Source organism: Gymnodraco acuticeps, unplaced genomic scaffold, assembly GCF_902827175.1.
Source record: "Gymnodraco acuticeps unplaced genomic scaffold, fGymAcu1.1, whole genome shotgun sequence".
Classification (NCBI taxonomy): Eukaryota; Metazoa; Chordata; class Actinopteri; order Perciformes; family Bathydraconidae; genus Gymnodraco; species Gymnodraco acuticeps.
In genome coordinates, this window is record NW_022992284.1 from 2,006,052 (window position 1) to 2,027,295 (window position 21,244).

General features: G+C 40.0%; 1 protein-coding gene across 4 annotated transcripts; it reads left to right on the top strand.

Annotated features, from left to right (window-relative positions):
- The first annotated feature begins 756 nt into the window (after positions 1–756).
- On the top strand, positions 757–21,179 carry uckl1b (uridine-cytidine kinase 1-like 1b). 4 transcript variants are annotated; one of them, XM_034207466.1, is made up of 15 exons: positions 757–1,020; positions 7,771–7,964; positions 8,417–8,523; positions 9,782–9,952; positions 10,654–10,725; positions 13,854–14,043; positions 14,557–14,618; positions 16,203–16,219; positions 17,968–18,066; positions 18,182–18,275; positions 18,723–18,785; positions 18,912–19,034; positions 19,313–19,420; positions 19,518–19,674; positions 19,794–21,179. In XM_034207466.1, the coding sequence occupies exons 1-15, from the start codon at positions 983–985 to the stop codon at positions 19,871–19,873; spliced, it is 1,575 nt and encodes a 524-aa protein (XP_034063357.1). In that variant the 5' UTR covers positions 757–982; the 3' UTR covers positions 19,874–21,179. The 4 variants fall into 4 exon arrangements, with proteins under 4 accessions (XP_034063357.1, XP_034063356.1, XP_034063354.1 ...); XM_034207465.1 differs by lacking the exon at positions 16,203–16,219 and adding an exon at positions 17,286–17,305; XM_034207463.1 differs by lacking the exons at positions 757–1,020; positions 16,203–16,219 and adding exons at positions 2,938–3,751; positions 17,286–17,305.
- The last annotated feature ends 65 nt before the right edge of the window (positions 21,180–21,244 follow it).

Here is a 21,244-nt window from a genome sequence, read left to right on the forward strand (position 1 = left end):
ATGAGGAGCTGTGAGCCAGCTAACGGCTGATGTGTTGGGCCAATCACGAAGCGTCATTTCTTGACTGGCAGCAAAACAACCAATCACAGCAGTGCTTCTATGGCTGGCTCTGTCCAATCACAAACAAGAAGTGTTCTCCCTAAGGAATACCCTTTCCGTCCAATGTGAAATGCTGTGGTGTTTTCTGAAATGCTGTTGTGTTTTGTGAAATGCTGTGGTGTTTTCTGAAATGCTGTTGTGTTTTGTGAAATGCTGTGGTGTTTTCTGAAATGCTGTTGTGTTTTGTGAAATGCTGTTGTGTTTTGTGAATTGCTGTGGCGTTTTGTGAAATGCTGTGGTGTCTTGCACTTCAGGGCCACCGTAGGTTAGGATGTATTAGAACGAAATCTAAAATGAAAATTGTAAATAAGCAATCTGTATGTAAAAAAAACACCTGTATGTACATTGTAAATAAGCCATCTGTATGTCAAATATGTCTTATATGTCTTAAATGATATGATGAATTGGAAATGGGGGACCCTGATGTAAACAAGACGAAAGTCTTTCTCTGGTCTGCATCCCCTTAACAATTGTATGTTTTGAGCTGTACTGTACTGTACCCAATATACAAGCTGTTAATAAACTTTTCAATCAATCAATCACATAACAATAACTCATCTCTCGAGTTTTCTTTTTGAGCTTTGCTAAAAGCCACTGTGTCAAGTGTCCATCTTGGGTTGCCGTCCGGAGTTGTCCAATATGGCGGACCATCTCACACATGCGCAGTACCGATCGGGCAGGGGGACGGATCGGGTAGTGACACAGTGGTTCCTAAACTAAAGGAGATTATAAAGGAAGTTTGAAACCTCTGAAACCGACTGCAGAATGGTGACATATGATATTCCTACAAGACCCATGATGCCTCAGCACTAACTCTGCCCTCTACAGCTGATTGTCAACAGTAGCAGTGTCTGCCGTTAGCAGGGAAGAAAGGCTCTCAAAGATGGAGAACGAAGAGATAACTTCTTCTGTGTCGAACAGGTAAAACTGTTACAATTAAGAGTGTTTTTTAAGACCATTGACTTCATATAACACGACTTTTTTAGCCGACTTTTATAAAATAAAATTCACAGGCAGTTGGTTAGGCTAAACATCTTTACGGAAACACGACATGTCACACTTGTGTGCCTTCATTGGATCTGTCACTGTAACGTTACCATAAAAGTAGTTAACATGTCGCTGTCATGGCAGGGAGGAGGTATAACAGTTAGTTTATTGCATATGTCATATCAACGCAGTATACTTCAAGTTCTTCGTATTGTCCACTCCTTCGCTTAGTTGTCATATTTTACACGAGGTGCCCCTCATTTCATAACTTCACAGTCATCTTGTCAAACCAGAACAATATAAAAACATTTAACATGACCTCAAACATGCTAGTGTGACGGTTGTCCCAATAGATACATCAAAAGCCTCGATTTAGCAATTTCATGCATTTTTCTTTGAGCAGTGGGAGGAAGCATGGCATTTTCTGCTGGCACTGAGAAACAAATGTCCTCCTTCTTGGGGAAACGAGGCTACAAATAGAGCTCACATTTGATTTAGGTGACTATTGCTGTAGCTGAATATACATGGCGTCATACTGTGATATTGACCCAGTGAGACCAATAGTATGTTCCTGTAACCACCCACAGCAATAGTAAAACAACTCTAAACTTGGTACACTACTGAGCCACAAGAGGGTGTTGCTGCATTGGTCTATCCACTGAGGGGTACTTCCTGTTTACACTCACTAAACCTGTTCAAAAAGCACGATGTTTAACGTGGCAAAGCCTTATTGGAATGAATATTCAGGGTGGAGTCAACACACTAGCTTTGAAGTATATTTTGACGGCGTGAAACTGGCAGAAATATGTGAGCACAAATTACTGATAGCACTTTAAGTTGCTAAATATAATGTTACCCAACAAGAAGCATTTTAATCCAAGCCCGAAAAAACATAAACAACACATATTTGCAAATACTTAACTTAGCACCATTATGGTTAGTTATTTTGTCCACCCCAAATATCTACTTACATAACTCTGTCCTAGTTTCCAAACAAGATAAGACAAGTATTTGAACTTTGGATCCTGTAAAAGGATATCTTGTACCTTTATGGCCCATGTGACTTGTCACTTCCTTTTTTCATTTAAGACATTCACTTTCATTGATGACGAAATGATAAAAGTATTGCTGAGACACAAATAGATATCTTCATGGTTATAGGTTGCATATAATCTGTAGTCTAGTATTTCTGTCACTGTACTTACAATGTTAGCAAATGTCCATTTCACTTGGGCCTATGACCCTTCAGAGTGTCTCTGTTGCCAAAGAGAGACAGCTGAATGTTTGGCATAGCAACCAGTTCAGGCTTCTTGTTTCGAGATGGCTTTCTTGCGCTGCAGCTGTCCCCTGACGGTAGTTTAAAGCAACAGCGACAGTCTTAAAGCTGCAGTGGAGAGAGAAACACAAAAACACTAAGTACCATGGTTCCCCCCTGTGGTTTTAACAAGGAAGTTAACCGAAATGAGGTCTTGTCAAGTCCATACTCCAAATGGGAGAAATCTTTAAATGTTGGTTTAAATCTTATTTAGTAGCGTCTCTCTACGCCATGTGGTTCTTGAGCTGTGGCCTGCTCAGTTCTAAAGTTTGTTTTTGCTGCACTGGGAAACAATTGGTCTGTCTCCTCTGATCTCTGTGCAAGTTGTGGCCCGGGAGGAGTGCGAGTGTGTGCACATGTGACTTTATGTGTTCCGTGTGTGTGCATTGCCTAGGGTTGTTCCTCTGTCAGCTGATAGAGCAGTAGTGTTGGGTTTCATCATGCTGTTTACTCCCCAGCCTTCACTGTGAGTGAAGTTAGGGAGGGGACTACACACACTCTGTTTGTGTGTGTGTGTGTATGTTTGCTCTGTTGTGCTGACGTCTCCAGAGTCAGGCTGATGTAAGGCTCATAGAGACATGGCAGCTCCCTGAAGGGCAAAAAGCACATTGCCTCCCTCTCTGCCCTTCCCTTCTGTCAACTCTCTCCCTCTGCATGTCCCCCTCTCTTCTCACCCCAGCACAGCCTAAAGCAGATTTGTTTTACCCAGCTTGTTTATCTATGTCTTTATTGCTCTCTCCTGGTCCCTCCTTGACTTCGATATTGCAACACTGACTGTCAAAAACAGATGACCCGGGCTTGGCATGCGTGTATGTGTGTGTACCAGGAGTGGGAAGGCTCTAACCTGGCGCTATTAATACCACCTAATGAACATAAGCTGTAGGGTAGGTTATCCTCTTACATTTGTTGGCCGGACGACTGAGGGGAGGAGTAAAGCGCGAGTGAAAGAGGAGGGAAAACTGTGCTGTATTTTCACATTGAGGGCGCTCTCTTTACCAAGCTGCAGTGCCTTGTCTCTCCCTCTATTGCTCCACTGAGTAGAAGAAATAGAAAGCTAAACTGATGTTAAAAGTTTCGTTTCTCATCTTATCTAATTCCCCTCATATTGCCCAACCTCTAACTCTGTCTCTCTGGATGTGTTGCATCAGAGGGCAGTGCTGTTAAATGCTCTATTGTGCGTGAGTGTGTATTTATACTGAGTATACTTGTTGGCAGTAATATTGGATTAAAACACACACTGCGTAATACACACAGTGGGAGCCTCCCATATCTTTCTCCAGTTATGCACTCTCTACCATCCTACTCAGGAGCTAGAATATCTGGTTGTTGGACTCTAAGATCTGATGGCAGGTAAGTGCATTTTATTTATTTATATATTTCATATACTGTTTTTGTGTGTTACTTCAGGTGTACTTACCAATTGAGTATTTTTGCTGTTCCATTCTGTTAGAGCTTCTCTCTTTAAAGAGTTCATAAAGACAGTCTGAAGCTCGCTTTGATACGACCCTAAGGTTTTTTTTACATTCTTTGGGAATATTTGCATCTGTCATGTAATAACAGGAACTCCATGCGAGTGACTTTTTAAAATGCGTTTGTCCGGATACCCGATGTTTTTGTGGAAAATGCGATTAAAAAAATAGAATTTTATAGATTTAAATTGTTCTGTTACACAAACGAAAAGGAGTCAATACAAATTGAAATGAAGTAAAGAGTTAGTTAAGTTGTGTTTTGTATGAAGACTGATGCGAACAGTAGAATGGAGTTTAGATTGACTTATTTCAAAAACGTGTCATGGTATTATAAGTTAAGTTAAAGCCTTTTATTGTCATTATACACAGAGTATAATGAGATTCAGAGTATATCAATATAAATATCTGATTCAATTTCAAAGAAAAGTAATGCTCCCTAGATTTAATGTTGGGGTTTTATCAAAGGAATCTGCTGCCTTTAAGTGATCTTTGGCCCCCTCTTCAAGGAAACAATGTTTGGGGTTTCGAAGAAGGGAAAACAAAACAACATGTAGTGTAAGCCAAGTCCTTCTGAGTTATTTACTGCTCCTGTTCCTGCTAATAGATGGTCTCTACCCTGCAATCAATCCAATCCACTTTACTTCTATAGCACATTTAAAAACAACAGAGTTAAACAAAGTGCTGTACACCATCAACTGTATAAAAACATAGCAAAACAACAGACAGGACATGAAACAAATGTAAGACACGAGACAATGAAACCAGATCAGAAGCCACAGACTGAAAAACTCTCCTACATGACGTAACAACAATACAAAACACTAGTAAGATTAAAAACCCACATTTAAAAGCACAAATGTCATACCTGGCCTGCAAATGCCAGGGAAAAGAAGTGGGTTTTTAAGATTTAAAAACAGGCAGAGTTGGAGCAAGTCTAACCTGGAGGGACAATTTGTTCCATAATTTTGGAGCTGCAAAGGCTCCGTCTCCTCGCTGCTTCAACCTCGATGTAGGGACGACCAGAAGGAGTCTGTCAGCAGACCTCAGTGACCGTGTGGTATGGTTTTAAAAGGTCTGCCAGGTACGGTGGGGCTAAACCGTTTAGGGCTTTGTATGCAAACAAATAACATTATTAATTGTATTCTAAAACTGACTGGTAGCCAATGTAAAGAGGCGAGTATAGGCGTAATATGTTCATGCCTGCCTGTCCTTGTAAGGAGGCGTGCAGCAGCATTCTAGACCAGCTGGAGGCGAGACAGCGAAGCCTGGCTTACTCCAATGTACAGAGCATTGCAGTAATCCAGTTTTAATGGATATAAAACAATGTATTACTCTCAAAGTCATTCAAAGATAGGAAAGGCTTGACCTTTGCTAACAATTCTTAGCTGAAAAAATCACACCTCTTGACACCGTTTCTTCACAAAGAAGCATTTCACTAAGCATTGAGTAATGTCACTGTACTTCCTACACAAGGGAAGGATTCAGCACATCCAACTTCTCTTTTATGGCACCTGGTGGAGTGTGCTGTGCTCGATGCTCTGTGTTCTCTGTCGTACATGATCAATACTGAAGCCCACTCCCCGGCTCCATCAAAGCTCAGATGACCCTGGTCCGATTTGAGTGATCTTTGCTCTCTCTCGTTTGCTTGTCGTCTGACTTGTGACACTCCAACTGTGTATGTGCACAAAGAGTTGGAAGTTGAAAGGTGACTGATAAATAAAGGTACATCTAGGAATGCTTTCTGACACAGCTTTGATCAAGTTAGGGTATCAAGCTGTTTACAACCCTTAGTGTGGAGGACTTGAATACTGCTTTGTGTTGCTAGAAACTCACTCAAAGAAACGTATATGACACTATAGTATACAATAATACTTTGTTGTCAAGATTGAAGTTTCAAAGCTTTATTGTTGCTACAGTTTCTATGGCAACGTTATGTCCCAGGCTCCTCCAACAATGCCTCACAAATATTTACAAGACATAAAACAATACAGAAATAAAATAGTGCAAGATTATGTTACAAGACAAATGTGCAAGTAAATGCAGAAGTAAACTATATACATGTTAAATAAAATACCATCTAAATGTTGAAAGACCAACGTGCAAGTAAATGCAGAGGTTTATATCCATTTAAAATAAAACAAGATAAGCAAATACTAAATGTAAAATGAATGATTGTGCAGTGGAATAAATACTGCTTATTGTAATAATAAATACATGTATGAACTGCAAACAGATCAATGCTATAAAGTTGCTTCAAAGTTGTCAAATCAAGTCTGAAATGTTTCTTGAATCTCAGCAGCTTTATTTGCAACATCATCAAGGACACATGACAAGAAACAATAAAACAGACATTTCACATACTATTACAATCACCGAAGACATTACTTTAAAGACATTATCATAAACTAAGTTGTTATCTCAGGATTGACTGGGGCACAATAAAGTGATTCCCTGTTCGAGGCGTGGTAAGGGTCCGAGGCAGTGTGCCTGGCCTGCCTTCACTAGTTGTTATGGTAGCTTGATTCATAAAGTTCCTCAAAGGGTCTTTGAGAATGTATTTATTTACATAACTTGAGTTTGTGGTGATGCTTGATCGCCACAAATCCTTTCGGCTATTTACTATTTGTGTTATAAAAGTGATTGCAACACTGCTGATGTCCAAGTATTTTGTGCACGCCAGCTAATGCACCACAGAGACCACAGACCTCGTCAAACTAAACTTTTGCAAGAAGTTCTAGACGGGTTTGTCAACAATAGAAGAGTTCTGTGTGTTGTTCTCTGCCCTGCATTTGAATGAGTCACAGCCATTAGCTGGATGTTCTTCAGCACCACAGGAATGTACTTGGAGCTACAACTCAATGTTTGATGTGAAACCATGGTCTGCAGAAGGACAATAAACGATCTTTGAGTCATGTCCCACAGTAAAAACTATTGTTCTCTATGTGGAACAATAAGTTAGCCAGATACTGTTACGAGAGTGCAATAGACAAATTGCACAAGGTACATGCATCTTCCTTAGTGGAAATGTACTGGTATTGTGTTGCACAGAAGACATGGTGTTCAACCTGTTAAGTTTGAATAGTCAAACATGCGAATTCGCTCTGTACCCGGCTCCCATTAGAGGCTTATACCTGTTTTGAATGTGCTTCTTTTACTTTCTTTATGAGGGCCTTTTTTAGTTTTGTTATCTGTCAAAACACGGCATTGCAATAGTCCTTGTTACTGGTTACACCCTTAGTGTGTTGCAAATACTGGAGGACAGTAGTCATGTTCTTCAACCCAGTTAACCTTGGTGTACTTTGATGTCTGCGGCAGTCATAGTGTACACAGTATTGGACAAAGCTCACCTGTTAAAGATGTTGGAACATTAACCCACGAGAGGACGCAATACCTCGAACTCAGGGACGTTAATTGTCAGTTAACAGGGTCACTTTTGTCTTTCTGCATTTCTATCCCACAGTTGCAAACACGAACTGACAGACTGTCTGTGTGTTTGTTTGATCACTTTTATTAAAGGATTTTTTCTCCTGTAGATTACATTTTCATCGTGATAGCTATGTTGTTCTTGCCATGCCTTATTGGCTGTTTAACACCAACTATCACCACTGTCCAATGGGACACTAATCAGCTGTCAATCAAATGGTTTACTAAGTTAAATGACAACCCCCATCTTGCTGTCAAGCCAAAGCCCTTTTGTTATATAGCATTTGATCAAATACAAGTGTTCATATTTATGGGGATTTAGTTCACGTCTGGGCAAATAAAAGGTCAAGAATTAGTAGTTCTCAAGATCTATAGAGTTGTATGCTTAGTCATTAATGTGTTCAGTTCCATGCAATAAAAAAACAAGAGGGCAGAAAGGTAATTGTATACTTTGTTTTGTTTTTTGTTGCTTTGCAGTGGAGGTGGTGAGGGATCACTGGACCGGCTTCTCCCCGTGGTAACCACAGGCCTTTCACCCAGGAAACGGACCACCAGCCAGTGCAAGTCTGAGCCTCCTCTCCTACGCACCTCCAAAAGAACCATCTACACCGCCGGCCGCCCCCCCTGGTACAACGAGCATGGAGCACAGTCCAAAGAGGCCTTCGTCATTGGTAAGACACAAAGAGTTGCACGCCACAATGTAACGGCAGTAATGGTTTCTTATCTTGCATATCTTTGTATCATTTAGAGGACTTGCAGTAAGTTGCATTGTCATAGAGAAAAATGCATACTGACACATAATGCCAATACATATTTTTTTCTAGTGAGTTTTAAAAACGGAAGGAAAAGCAGCCCTACACTAGATCATGTGCTTAGTCTAAGTAGTCTTAGTGCTTAGAATTGAGTCCCTTACTGTTACACCTTGGTAAGATCCCTGGTATGTGTCTCTGCCTGTCTCACTAAATTCAAATAATAGCCTGAAGCCACTTCAAAATTAAGTTATTTGCCCTGTCAAGCTAGCGCTAGTAAGTTATATCCCAGCCAAGCAAAGGTATTTTTTAATAAATGTTGCAATTAAACTTGTATGCAAATAATATCTGATGTCTTTAATGTTTTGTCACAGGTCTGTGTGGCGGCAGCGCTTCAGGAAAGACAACCGTAGCTAGGAAAATAATTGAAGCTCTAGATGTGCCATGGGTTGTCTTACTCTCAATGGACTCTTTCTACAAGGTGTGTTTTAAACTATATGTTGTGTATCCGTTTATCTGCCACACACTTTCTTAGAAGGGTGGTTTTGTTAGGTTAAGAGTGTCTATTATTTAGAATATAGCTGGCCTGAATTCTGAGATGTTTTTTCATATCTTGACATCAATCCAAATGCTTTCAGATTCTAGAGATAAAAACTTCAGGACTCTACTAAACCACTTATCCTTTTTTGTATTAAGTTGTATCTATGACTGGTCTGGCTGCTTACTACGCAGTGCCCTGAAGGAAGGGAGAGAGTGAGACTAAGTGCAGAACGCAGAGTGAAAGAGATAATACGAGTGCCTTTGGATCCAAGAGGGGGATTTAGGATAAGGGGAGTGAATGGAGAGAAAAGAGACGGAAAGGACTACATTTAAAAAGGCAGATGAGTCAAAAGAAAAGCACAGTGATGGGCAAAGTGGGAGAGAGGAAAAGGTTTACGGAGGGCAAGCAAGCAAGAGCCATTTTTCTTGCCCCTGTATTCCTCCTCCGGTATCCGGTTATGTAATCCTGCCACCATCTGACAAGCTGTGCGGAGTAGGAGGGATTTACCCTCAGCTAATGATACTGTAGTTCTCAGCAAGGGGCCGGTTCGACCACAGTATTCCCAGAGGTCGCCATCCCAAACATTTAGCCTGTCCAAAAAAACATTTCCTACGTTACGTTTTCTTCATGTTGGTTCAAATGTCCCACGGTAACACCAGTTTATCATTTTTAGAATGTATTCAGTTCACTTGAGAAGTGGGTGTTGCTGTTCTGAAACTGCCAAATGCCAAATGGTTTTAATGATAGACTACCCTAGGGTACACACACACACACACACACACACACACACACATACACACACACACACACACACACACACACACACACACACACACACACACACACACACACACACACACACACACACACACACACACACACGCACACCACCTGGTACAGACGTCACAGTGTCGCATGATGTTCTCCTAAATTTAGGTCTTCTAATTTCAACAACTCAACAGTAATCTGTGTCGAAGTGTTTTTGCATAAGCTGGTGTAAATTATATGGCAAACCATTACTTGAGCGTGTGTCAAATTGTTTTATCAGTTTTTTTTATCATATGTTTGATATGCAAACGTTAATGTGTGCTAATAAAAATCCATAAACTGAGACACAGGACATTTCTCATGAAATCAGTTTTTAAAGCATCTTTGCAAGTTTGCTGTAATTTAATGTCAACATTGTTGTGATCCTCAGGTCCTGTCCCCAGATCAGCAGACTATGGCTGCCAGTAACGACTACAACTTTGACCACCCTGATGCCTTTGACTTCGATCTGCTGAGCCACACCCTGCGCAAACTCAAGCAGGGCAAGAGTGTGAAAATCCCCGTGTATGACTTTACAACTCATGGGAGGCAGAAGGAGTGGGTAAGGCTGTTAAAACATGTTAAAAAACATGTTAAAACACATGGCAATGCACTTTGTAAGTTAATGAATAAGCCTGCTGGCGTAACTGCATATCATCTCAGTTTCTCTATTATCTAAGAGGTTTTTAATCTCTCTCACCAGAGAGTCACATTTCAAATCTGCTGCTCCAGATGGTCACTGACGAGCCATTTTTTGTATTCTTGTTTTAATACTTTCATGTCCAACTACACTAAGACATTCCCCCATCACCTGCATCTGTCAACGTTTGATTGATCATGATGATTGTTAAAATATAGACATTAGGGCCGCTCGATTATGGCAAAAATCATAATCTCGATTATTTGGGTCAATAATTGATATCATGATTATTAAAAACGATTATACATTAACTTTGAAAACATCAATTTATTGGAGACATTTTTTTCTAACAGTATGTTTTCAACAGTTGATTACCCTGAACTTTGAGTATAATTCAACTGAAAAGCCAATAATAAAAAACGTAATAAAAAAAAAGTAATAAATAATAAAAAGATAATCGTTTTATTTCGATTACGTTGTTTTCGTAATCATTGCAAGCCATAATCGTAATTGCGATTAAAATACGATAGATTGAGCAGCCCTAATAGACATGTGCTTTCTGTATGACCATGCACTGTATGTCTGTTCTACTCTAATAACACCTGCATGTGTGTCCTCCACAGAAAACTGTGTATGGAGCCAGTGTTATCATCTTTGAGGGAATCATGGCCTTCGCCGATAAAAAGCTCTTGCAGGTAGGGCAAGGTTAATCTCCTCTAACTTGTTTAACTAGTGTTGGAGCAAGGAGTGGTCTGAAACCCACCTCGGCTCCGCGCGTCCTTTGATGAGCTGGTCAGATTTATAAAAGAAGGAATTCAAAGCACCAGATAAAGGGTTAAACAATAATCTGCTTTAATGGTAAACAACAACAATACACTTTAAAGGGGGCACCCCTGCTCTGTTCCCAGTGCCGGGGGAACTTACTATCTTGACGGCAGGAGGAAAAGAGACCGGACACAAGGGCCCTTTCTCATTTCTCTAACCCCCCTTCTCGACTCCCCTCCTTGACTCCTATCCTCGATACTTAGTCCCGCCCACAGGAGATGCGAGCCGAGGAGGGGAACCGAGGAGATAGGAGGGGAAGCAGCAGGCGGTTAGAGAAATGAGAACTCCTCTCCTCTGAGCGGTCATTTTAAAGAGACGTCCATTAATGATGACAGGAGGCACAGCAGCCCTCTGTCTGATGGACAGATGTGTTCATGACGACTTATATATTTACTTTGAATTCATTCACAGTGCGGTATAATAAGACAATAACAGGCTACAGATGCGGACACACACACACACACACACACACACACACACACACACACACCCACACACATATGTATATATTTATATAAATATATACTATTTCAGAATCAAACAGAGCACTCTCATAATAACGTAACACTATCAGAGACTGGATATATCCCCCCCCCTCTCTGTTCGCTACAATGAGGAAAATAAATTACGGGCCAAAAGTTTTATTTACAAGTATTAAAAGTAAGCAGAGGACACCAAACCAACTGAGACCTGTCTGTCCACTGCATCTACGCACACACTGTACCACACACACCTATACCACACACACGTACATACAGTTCCTAAAACAGGCTACAGCCGTTGTGTATTTTATTATGTGAAGCACTAAATGGTCTTAGAAAAATATCGACTCTTTGTTTGTAGATATCTACTAAACTAAAGCAAATAAAAAGAGTAGGCCTGTTATACTGAGTGATATATATTATACACACTGCTCTGCTTTCTGCACGGACCTCACAGCTGTTCTCTCTGGAAACATCGCGTCGATGAAAGCAGTTAATAATATAATATCCAGGGATGCATGCAGAGCTGTCATTGGCTGAGATAAGTCCGGCCGTGCGTCACGTCTCTTTGAAACATCTCTGTTGCCGGAAATACATCCACGAAGGAGCCGTGGAGGACCCATCAGTGTATCCTCGGTTACAGCTCCTCCAGAGAGCCTCCTCGACGCTCGATCCTCGGTGCCCGAAGTGCATTTAGAGAAATGAGATGTCCTTCAACATGGCGCGCTGAAATTCATTTCCGGGTCACTACCGGAGGACCGAGGAGTCGAGGAGTCGAGGAGGGGGATTTGATGAAATGAGAAAGGGCCCAGGACACAACATGGCTTCATGTAGTTAGAAAGGGAGGAGTTGTGTCGGATGCTCCTCCCATACAGGTCATCTATTGGGCGATATAAAAACGATGGGCTGTTGTCGCGAATCAGCGCGAGCCAGCCGAGATGACCCGGAAACGAGAGTCTTTTAAGTTTGAGGCAAAACAAACACATCTGGTGTTCGCTGTCTCACATTCTTGCAGCCTGCACACACACACACACATTCCATAGACTTCCTTCTCTGCTCCCCCTCCCCCATCAGTTTAACCCACACACAGTCTCACATACTCTTGGCCTCTTTTAAGATATGTCTAAAATATAGTTGTTTTATAGTTGGCCAATACAAGCAATACATGTAAATTACCTTAATATCAATAATAACGAGGAAAATATTACCTCTGCTCTCAAGCAGTGAAATAGTAGAACTTTACATAAACATATATAGAGAACGGACTCATTTCCCTTAGCATGTGTAACGCATCATAGGCAGCATTCCAGAGATTTGAGCTGTGTCCAAATAAGAATATCTCATCTCTCACATCTCCACTACTCCAAATACAAAGGTTTCACTTCTCATATTTCCAGCTTCTTGTTATACAGACTGCTACTATTTAATACAAAGTAATTAAGTACACACATGAATATATAAAAACACACTTTTTATATATCAGGTGACATAATAAAATGAATATACCAGAAATACGCTGTATTAAACGTTCTGCTATAACACGTTACTTCACTAGTCATCGTAACGAGCTGGTGTCAGATTCATTCTGATGCGTGCTTCTGTCAAACATGTTATTTGCATAATACGGGAGGTCACTTTTTACTGCTGACCACATAAACCAGCCAGCGATGTTTATGCAAAAACAAGCTCATCAATTATTTTCACAAATCCACGATTTATATATAAACACATTCAAAATTCACTGGCTAATAAGTGCAGAGGATATGCCAAAGATATTTTTGAAGGGACAAACTTTCTCCACCAGAGAGCACTGACAAGTTCATTTTTCCACCGTAAAATGTTGTTTATTTAATAAGCTTTTATCCTTATCTATTACTTCCAAATTGATTTATTTGATTTGATTGACATGTTTTTCAACTGCTGTTAAAAAGCTGTCTATTGACATCAGCAGATGTTAAGCATTCAACTACTATAAATAGTTATAATCATTCTTTAAAAAACGAATTGCCATTTTGCCACCTGTTCAATATCATGCTGTGCTGTATATATGAATGTGAATAGGATTGCTTTTTAAATCACTAAAAACACTGCCCCCTTATTCTTGCTTTTAGAGATAAGTAAGTGAAACACATCTGTGGTAAGGTGATACAAAACAAAAACTGAATAACTTACAGAGAATGAATAAAAGTCACCGCATACTTGTAGCTCCAATGTGATGTTAAAACAAAACTGAGGAAAAAAAGTGTCTACGGCTGAATTCTCTTCATCAAGGGTACATTGTTGCATATTTTAAATACACATTTTTTCCGGAGCATTTCAAACTGATTGTCAAGAAAAAGAAATATCCATTTCAAGCACGGGTAACTTTTCCAATTCACAATGACTTCAAATATCTTGACACAACAGGAACCACACGTGATCCTAGAGTTTTACACAACAATAAGCAGAAAGAGTATATTTCTTTTCTTTTAGTTTTCATGTTCACATTTCCTCTCCGTTTCATGTTCTCCTGTCAGTTGCTGGACATGAAGATCTTTGTGGACACAGACTCTGACATCCGGCTGGTGCGTCGGTTGAGGAGAGACATCACAGACCGAGGCCGAGACATCGAGGGCGTCATCAAACAGTACAACAAGTTTGTAAAGCCAGCGTTTGAGCAGTACATTGAACCCACCATGCGGCTGGCAGATATTGTGGTGCCACGGGGTACGTGCATTCTCCACACACACACATTGAAACATGTATATTATAGTTTATTATGTCTTCATTGAACAAGGACCATGCATACAAATAAATGTATCTCAAAAGGAGAAAGATGATCTTATTTCCATCTGCAGTCCTTGGGCAGGTTCACACACAACCATCAACAAAAACTAAAAACATTCATAGTCTCGATCACAAACGATTAAAAGCAGATCAAAGTACAGGTCTATTAACTCAAATACAGTACAAGTATATGACAATTCATTTCAACTAAACATTCAAATTACAGTCAAATTAGTTGGCAGGACTGGTTGCTTAATATCCATTTGTTTTGCACCATGGGGAAAAAGAGTGGAAGTCTGTTCACATTACAATGACACAGGGAATAAAGAAAAATTGAGTTTTGTTAGGAATTTGATCAACATTGCATTTTACTGCTGTTAAATGAATAAGACACTGTATATTTGTATAGACCTAAGTTAACATCATGCCACCTTGTTTTTGTCGTCCCTTCAGGCGGTGGCAACATGGTGGCCATCGATTTGATTGTGCAGCATGTCCACAGTCAGCTGGAGGAGGTAAGAGAGGTCTCACTAGTAGACCAAAATACATGTTGTTTTAGATTTTAGACATGTTAGTATAGCATTCATTTATCCTCCCTGATTTCTGTTTTCTGTTGGGATGCTCCAAAACTCATATGTGTGTAGCAACAACCAGCCATCAGCTCTGTCTGTAAATACAAGCTCCATCCCTCCCTCTGGTGGACAGAAGATGAACCACACTAAACACATTAAAGGGCAGGATAAATGTGATGAATATGCATGTGTTTCTGTCTGGTTTAGTGAGTGTGAAGTTAGATATAGATGTTTTGAAGTATTATGATAGCAGTTATTGTAGTCCCATTAGTCTGTTTCAGGATTTACTTATTTGTTTTACTTTAAGTCTCCAGTCACGATTCTTTACTTATTTGTGTCTAAAATTAGTTGGAACTTTATTATTCCCGAGTTACAGCACTAATTGTAAAACAAACAAAGTGAACCTGCAACCAAAAGATTGAATGTTCATTTCTGGATTTTTTTTTTAATGTCTTTTGGTAATTGATTACATTTTCTGCTTCTCCATATTCAATTGGTTAAGATGTCCTTCAGGTCAATCCATTTAATTTAAGCCTTTTAAAAATGAATTCACATCATAGTAACGTTAATGACAGGGTTCTTACGGTCATTAAAAACCTGGAAAAGTCATGGAAATTCAAAATGCTAATTCCAGGCCCTGGAAAAGTTATGGAAAACAATATTTTCCCTAAAGTTTTGGAAAAGTCATGGAAATGTAACCAAAATTGCATCAAATATAAGGTATATGTTATCTAATCGCCAAAATAGTAATACTATAACGATAATAAATACTGTATCGTATAGTAATGAAATGCAAAATGGCATTTAACTGTCGAGGTATTTTGCTGGTGAGAGATTTTAGTTGCTTTAGCGTGTAGAAGCTAGTAAGCCTACTATTTGATTTGTTTTAGACACAACATCTTTCATATGCAGACCTTATTTTCCTGTTCCATGTTAAAATAAACCATTTTCAGTGGTAAGCTGAGAAAGAGTAATGTTTTCGGTCATGGAAAATTAGGTAAAGGTCATGGAGAAGTCATGGAAAATCATTGGTGAACAAGTGTATGAACCCTGTAATGATTTACCTGCTGACTAACAAAAACAAAAAATACATGTGCAGTTAAATAAGTGATTCTAACTTTTACCATTTGCTTTAACACTATTAATCTTCAGTTGATAATCATCCATATCATACTAACTTCAAGGCTTTACTTTAAATGTATAAGTGTTAAAAGCTTTCATATCAATTAAAATATGATTACATATTTGTTCTGAAATAATTCAGTCCTGATGAACAAAGAGGTGTCATCAGTCCCTGATAGAAACCCCATGGTTCATCCTTCAGAATAATCCCTTTAACACAGTGTGCCGTTTGACTTTTGGATTTGTTTGACAACCTGCACTAACTTTCACCAAAGGCCCATTTTAGCTCGTGGGGAGCACTTTGTTAGTTTGCTCTTTTTCTCCCCACCATACACACACATTAACACACATGCTGATGTACTGCTTTCTCACCCTCTCTCCCCCCACTGCCCCCATGGCTCTCAGCGCGAGCTCAGCGTCAGGTAGAGTGGCCTTTATCCTGTCTATCGTTCTCTCCTCACCATCTGTCCGTTCCCCCAGCTTCTTACGGGGAGAGAGGAAAAGAGGCCAGCTAAACCAACCTCTAGCTTCCACTGATCTGCTGGCTGCCATGGCACCTCACCATGTGGCGCTGTCTTATCTCTACAGCAAATACCACTAATTGGAGATCAGTCACAAGAGCGTGAGACCATGCCAACATATTGTTGTCCACCCTGACTTACTATAATAACTACTTTAAAACCGCTGCCAACATTACACTTAGATCAAAGGATGTGGTGTGGTGCAGCCAGCATTTCATGTCAAGCAGTTGGTTTTTCTTCTCTCTACCTTTTTTAGAGAAATGACAACTTACACTCTTCCTGCCTGCTGTGTCTAAAAATACACCAATGAGTCAAGTCACTGACCCCTCCTCTCAGTGGCAGCACGAATAGGAGAGAAAGACTATAACAGAAGAGAGCGAGAGAGAGGCAGCTCTTGCTACATCTATTGTTGACTGTCACATACCTCAGCCACACAGAAAGTTTCCAATACCCTGCTACAAAGCGCTGAGTTTTTCCATTGAATGTCGGCCACAGTATCTGAGACAGAGAGAGAGAGAGAGAGAGAGGAAGTGAGCTTGGTGCCTGTCTTTAGACACAGGATGTGCCGGGGCCTGTGAGCTGAAATACCAACCTTTACTGTTCTACACGGTAAAAGAGTGACAGCCGCAAGACAGCTCGTGCACCTCCCACGCAGCAATTGATGCACGTCTATAGATATCAAAATCTGATCAAAAATGTATTTTTCCACAGAATCTGTAAATAGCTTTCAAAGCATGTCCCGTTGCTTAAATCATCAGATATTATTTATCTTAAAATGGGATAGTCGTAAGCACATCTGACAATGTAAAGCTTCAGCTGTCACACTTTTCACTGCGTGTGATAATCCCTCCATCTCTCCATCCACCTGATGTTGTCTCTTCTCATGTTTTCCCCCTTTCTGTTTTTTTTTTTTGTCTTTATGTCCCGTGTTGTGATTGTTGTGTTTCGTCGAAAAAACTCCCTATAGAGGAAACTCCGCTGGGATATGTGAGCAGATTTGCTATGATTTCTCTTTTCTTTGCATCTGGCTAGTGTGTACTCGGTGACATAGTGGATACTGTCATGTCAACATGACTGCATCACTGAGGATTTGTAACAGTGTGTTGCTCTAGAGCCAGGGTAGACCCAGCTAACTACATATTCAAACCTAATGTTAGTGTGTGGAGTCTGAGGGAACTATTACAATAGTAGAGACCTATTGTGCAAAATGTCCATCATGCATTTATTCATTATACACAGTGACATTTCCCTCCATATACATTATGTTCATTTAACAACTGATCAGTTTCAATTTATTTTCCATTATCACGGCCTCTGCTGTTGTAATTTCCCACAGAAATACTCAGGCGCTGTGAGCTTTGCAGTTTTGTGCTTCTGCATTTTCCCCAAGCAATCCTATAAAGTGGTTACACAGTACCATTATCTCTACTCTAACTACTCCTCAGAAGTTCTTTGTGATATACTTTGTTTTCTGCATGTACTTACACGTCGGTGTGGGTTTGTTTGTTTTCTGAATGTGCATACAGTACGTGTGTGCACGCTTGGGTGTAAACCTGCACACTTCATTGTAATTATGTGCATTGTATTCATGCTTCTGTCCCTCTTTCCCCGCACCACCCCCGCTCTACTATTTGTTGCCGTGGTTACAGAGCAGCACTGGCTTCTGCACACCAGGCCCAACCCCTCCCCCAGACCCTCAGTGTTCTGGACAGCACACCCCAGGTTAAGGGCATGCACACCATCATCAGGTATGAGCTAAGAAATCAACATCTGTTTCCATTAAAGGAGAAAAAAAACGCTTGTGTACAAAAGCTGCCATCATCATAAATCCTGTACCGTTCTTTTGTTCATGACCACATTTAGAAACAAGGAAACCAGCCGCGATGAGTTCATCTTCTACTCCAAGAGGCTGATGCGTCTGCTGATTGAGCGAGCACTCTCCTTCCTCCCCTCGCAGGTGATAAACACCTATTTATACTGTTAATTATGTATGGGGCTGCACGAAGGTGCTTTAATCTTTTGTATGAAGCAGGAGATTATTGACTATGAACCATTAGATATCTGGGCGTAGATGGAGACTGGAGAAAGAAAGGGTCATATTGCCAATGGGTAGGAAGAAGCTGACAAAGCAGCAGAGTCACATACAGTATAATGTGTGGCCTTGAAATGGTGAAAGAGAAACGCAAATGGGAGCTGAATGGAAAAAGAGTAAGTGCTTGTATTTGCTAAAAAGAGAGTCGGATGGAAACGTATTGGGTCACCACAATAGAAAGTTTCCATACCTTAACCATAAGATACAGCTTAACACACATGACTGAAATTCGAAAATGAAATGATTGACTTCTAAAGAACACTACAGTGCTGTGATCAGCATTGTACTCACACTGTTTTTATATTATCTCAGGTCCACTTAGTGCAGACCCCCCAGGGAGAGGATTATGAAGGCAGGACTTTTGACGGGAGGAGGGTGAGTGAACTCCATTTACTTCCTGACGACCTTTTTTAATTTTAAGGACCATTGAAAAGAGTTTGATGCAATTAACCTCTGTTTAAATTATTATTATTATTTTTCTTTCCATTTGTTTTTCTTTAGATTACAGGCGTGTCCATCCTGCGCGCCGGGGAGACCATGGAGCCTGCTCTGAGGGCGGTGTGCAAAGATGTCCGCATCGGCAAAATCCTCATCCAAACCAACCAGGACACAGGAGAACCAGAGGTACAGATTCAAAATATGCAATTTGTGTGAAACATTTTGCATTAACTTCACTTTAATCTACTTTTATTGTCCTTTTTCACATATGGAAACTTTAAAAAAAAAAAAAACATGTACAAATTCTTTAACAATATTTTACAATGAGTTTCTTGCAATTAGTCATGGTCCTGTTGTTCCATCCTACTTTTTGCTCATATCATATATCAAGATGTAGCTACAGGATAGTACTTATCATTTAAATACATGTTAGTTTGAACCCACTTCCTGTTAAATATTTTCAGCTTCATTACCTGCGTCTACCAAAAGAAATCAGTGAAGACCACGTGATCCTGATGGACTGCACTGTGTCCACGGGAGCTGCTGCCATGATGGCTGTGCGAGTCCTCCTGGTGGGTGCGCCTGATTGGTCACAAGTCTATGCTGCATGCAATGAATCGCTTCCCTCATGTATTCTTTATTCACGTGTGTGTGTGTTTTCATTCCCAGGACCATGACGTTCAGGAGAACAAGATCCTGCTCGTGTCCTTGCTAATGGCAGAGATGGGAGTCCATTCGGTGGCGTACGCATTCCCACAGGTCAAAATCATCACCACTGCTGTCGACAAGAAAGTCAACGACCTCTTCCACATCATACCTGGCATTGGTGAGTAATGTTGAAATGAAGATATGCTGTTATTGCATTATATTTACCGTCTTTCTCCGCATTATCAATACTTGATGTCAATTATATTTCAATTAACGCTGATGTTTTCTCTGTTGTAGGAAACTTTGGGGATCGATACTTTGGAACAGATGCACCCCCTGACTGGAGCGACGACGAGATGGATGAGCCCAGTTATTGATTGCATTTTTAGCAGTGTACTAAGTTATTAGGTGATTCAGAGCCGTGCATTTCGGAGGACAGTATGAGGACGTACCCTTTGCTGCTGTTGGGCTGTAACGTGTCCTCCAAACCAAACCGGGAGCCCTGACAAATCAACTGAAACAGAACAAAACATTGCTTGTCACCTTGTTTGAATTTTAAAGTATATTATTTTATCTCATGTAAATGCTGTTGTGAAAAGTTGAGTTATTTTTACATGTACATTTAGTCCAAATATTTTATTTTACTTTTTAAATTAATGCAATATCTGAAACTTGCTGGCATGTTGCTTCGACAATAAATCTTTAGCCTTAAGCCGTGTACTGTGTAGACGACACTGAATGTGAATTTGCACGTGCCGTAAAAGGAAAAGACATCAAGCTTTTAAGGTTATTTTAAACCATATTCCTCACAACTTTCTCAAAAGTAAAATCGGAACATGAACTTGTGTTGCTCAACTTCCATCGCCGTAGGCACTTTCTGAAGACCATTCGATCGAAACAATGCGTGGGTGTAGCCGTCTTTCTTTCAGCTCTCTGGTTCACACTTTTTCCACTTTGTGAATGCTGACCCAACCAGTTAGGTTAGAAAAGCCTTTTTCAGTTTACAGCCAAAAGTATGCACATGTGGTGTATATTTATGCAGCATATCATTCATTTACATATTTCTATGTATAGACCTGACCAGTCAGCAGGCAAGTTATGTATCTGATATTTATACTTAGTATTGAAATGAATGTGGTCGGTCTGTTAAAGTTGGTGCCCCTTTATCTTTTTTGAAATGTTTGCCAGGGTTTGGTCACACCCCACAATGTTGGTTCATTTGGTTATTTGAACTGTTGCAATGAGAAATCGGAAGAAGAGGAATGTTGAATATCATTTTGAAATTGAAATGTAGTTTCATTAATAGGATCTTCAACAAGTTCACAATTAATTATAATTATGTATTGCATCATTTGTTTACAAAAAAATCATTATATAGGCCTTTATATACTGTATGATAATTTAAAAAGCTATTTATTTTTACTTTTTCTTTTTACATTTATTTGACAAAAACAACTGTACACCCTTAAGGGGAACAAAATACTAACGTGAACATGCTACTTGTAGCCACGTTAGCTATAAAAGCACTGTTACTACTGTCGGCGGTTACTGCTGAATACAACCGTTAATGAGTCATTGAACTGAACATTCATCCATTGTGTTTTGACTGCGTGCTGTTATGTGTTTACTGCTGCTGCATGTTTTTATATGTTAAATAAAAGTGCAGTTTAGCTTTTCAAATGGCTCAACGTGTATTATTTAATTGATGTCATATTTTCAACAAGCTCAACCCAGTTAAAGTCTTTAGT

Excerpts from the sequence above, each read along its gene's own strand:
- uckl1b (XM_034207463.1), top strand. The coding sequence starts at position 3,684 with ATGCACTCTCTACCATCCTACTCAGGAGCTAGAATATCTGGTTGTTGG. Across the intron at positions 3,752-7,770 it reads ACTCTAAGATCTGATGGCAG|TGGAGGTGGTGAGGGATCAC; the intron begins GTAAGTGCATTT and ends GTTGCTTTGCAG. Across the intron at positions 18,067-18,181 it reads GGCATGCACACCATCATCAG|AAACAAGGAAACCAGCCGCG; the intron begins GTATGAGCTAAG and ends GACCACATTTAG.